The 460-nt window shown below is 33.5% G+C and overlaps 1 protein-coding gene across 3 annotated transcripts in view; it reads right to left on the bottom strand.

The window, feature by feature from the left end:
• Window positions 1-460, bottom strand: part of LOC119591272 (GTPase-activating protein and VPS9 domain-containing protein 1-like) — a 17,000-nt gene that overhangs the window by 1,451 nt on the left and 15,089 nt on the right. For all 3 annotated transcript variants that reach the window (XM_037939992.1, XM_037939989.1, XM_037939991.1), the window contains exon 19: window positions 46-118. In XM_037939992.1, the coding sequence (XP_037795920.1) occupies window positions 46-118 (73 nt within the window). The remainder of the gene's footprint in view (window positions 1-45; window positions 119-460) is intronic.

Here is a 460-nt window from a genome sequence, read left to right as displayed (position 1 = left end):
CTATATACTATTGGGTCATAAATCACATTCAATGTTCTTTTTTACCTTGGGTATTCTTAAGTCTTTGTGAGCTGGCGTGATAACTGCAGACAACTTCTTCATGTGTTCATGAAGAACCCTGCAAAGCACATTTTATTAAGGACACATTTCAAAAGTATTTTTCTTTGTTGCTGGTAAATCATCAAATCTAAAAACATATAAAAAATATTCCATCTTCCTGTAATTAACCCCTACACAGCAGGGATCATGCAATGTACTACATCCCTATAGTTAAGGCATGGCTGTGATATTTTGACATTTTATGACTTTGTTTCAACTAAACAGCACCCACTGACACCACAGTATTGTTTTGTGAATTTTGTGTAAACACTGACAGCTCAGTCAATTAATAGGCCTTATGGAAAACAACCAATTTCTCATTCCTTGAATTTTTTTTTACTTTTTTTCCCTTTTCAAATAC

Source organism: Penaeus monodon, chromosome 28 (assembly GCF_015228065.2).
Source record: "Penaeus monodon isolate SGIC_2016 chromosome 28, NSTDA_Pmon_1, whole genome shotgun sequence".
NCBI lineage: Eukaryota > Metazoa > Arthropoda > Malacostraca > Decapoda > Penaeidae > Penaeus > Penaeus monodon.
Note: the sequence above shows the minus strand (reverse complement) of the source record. Positions and strands in the feature narration are given on the sequence as shown.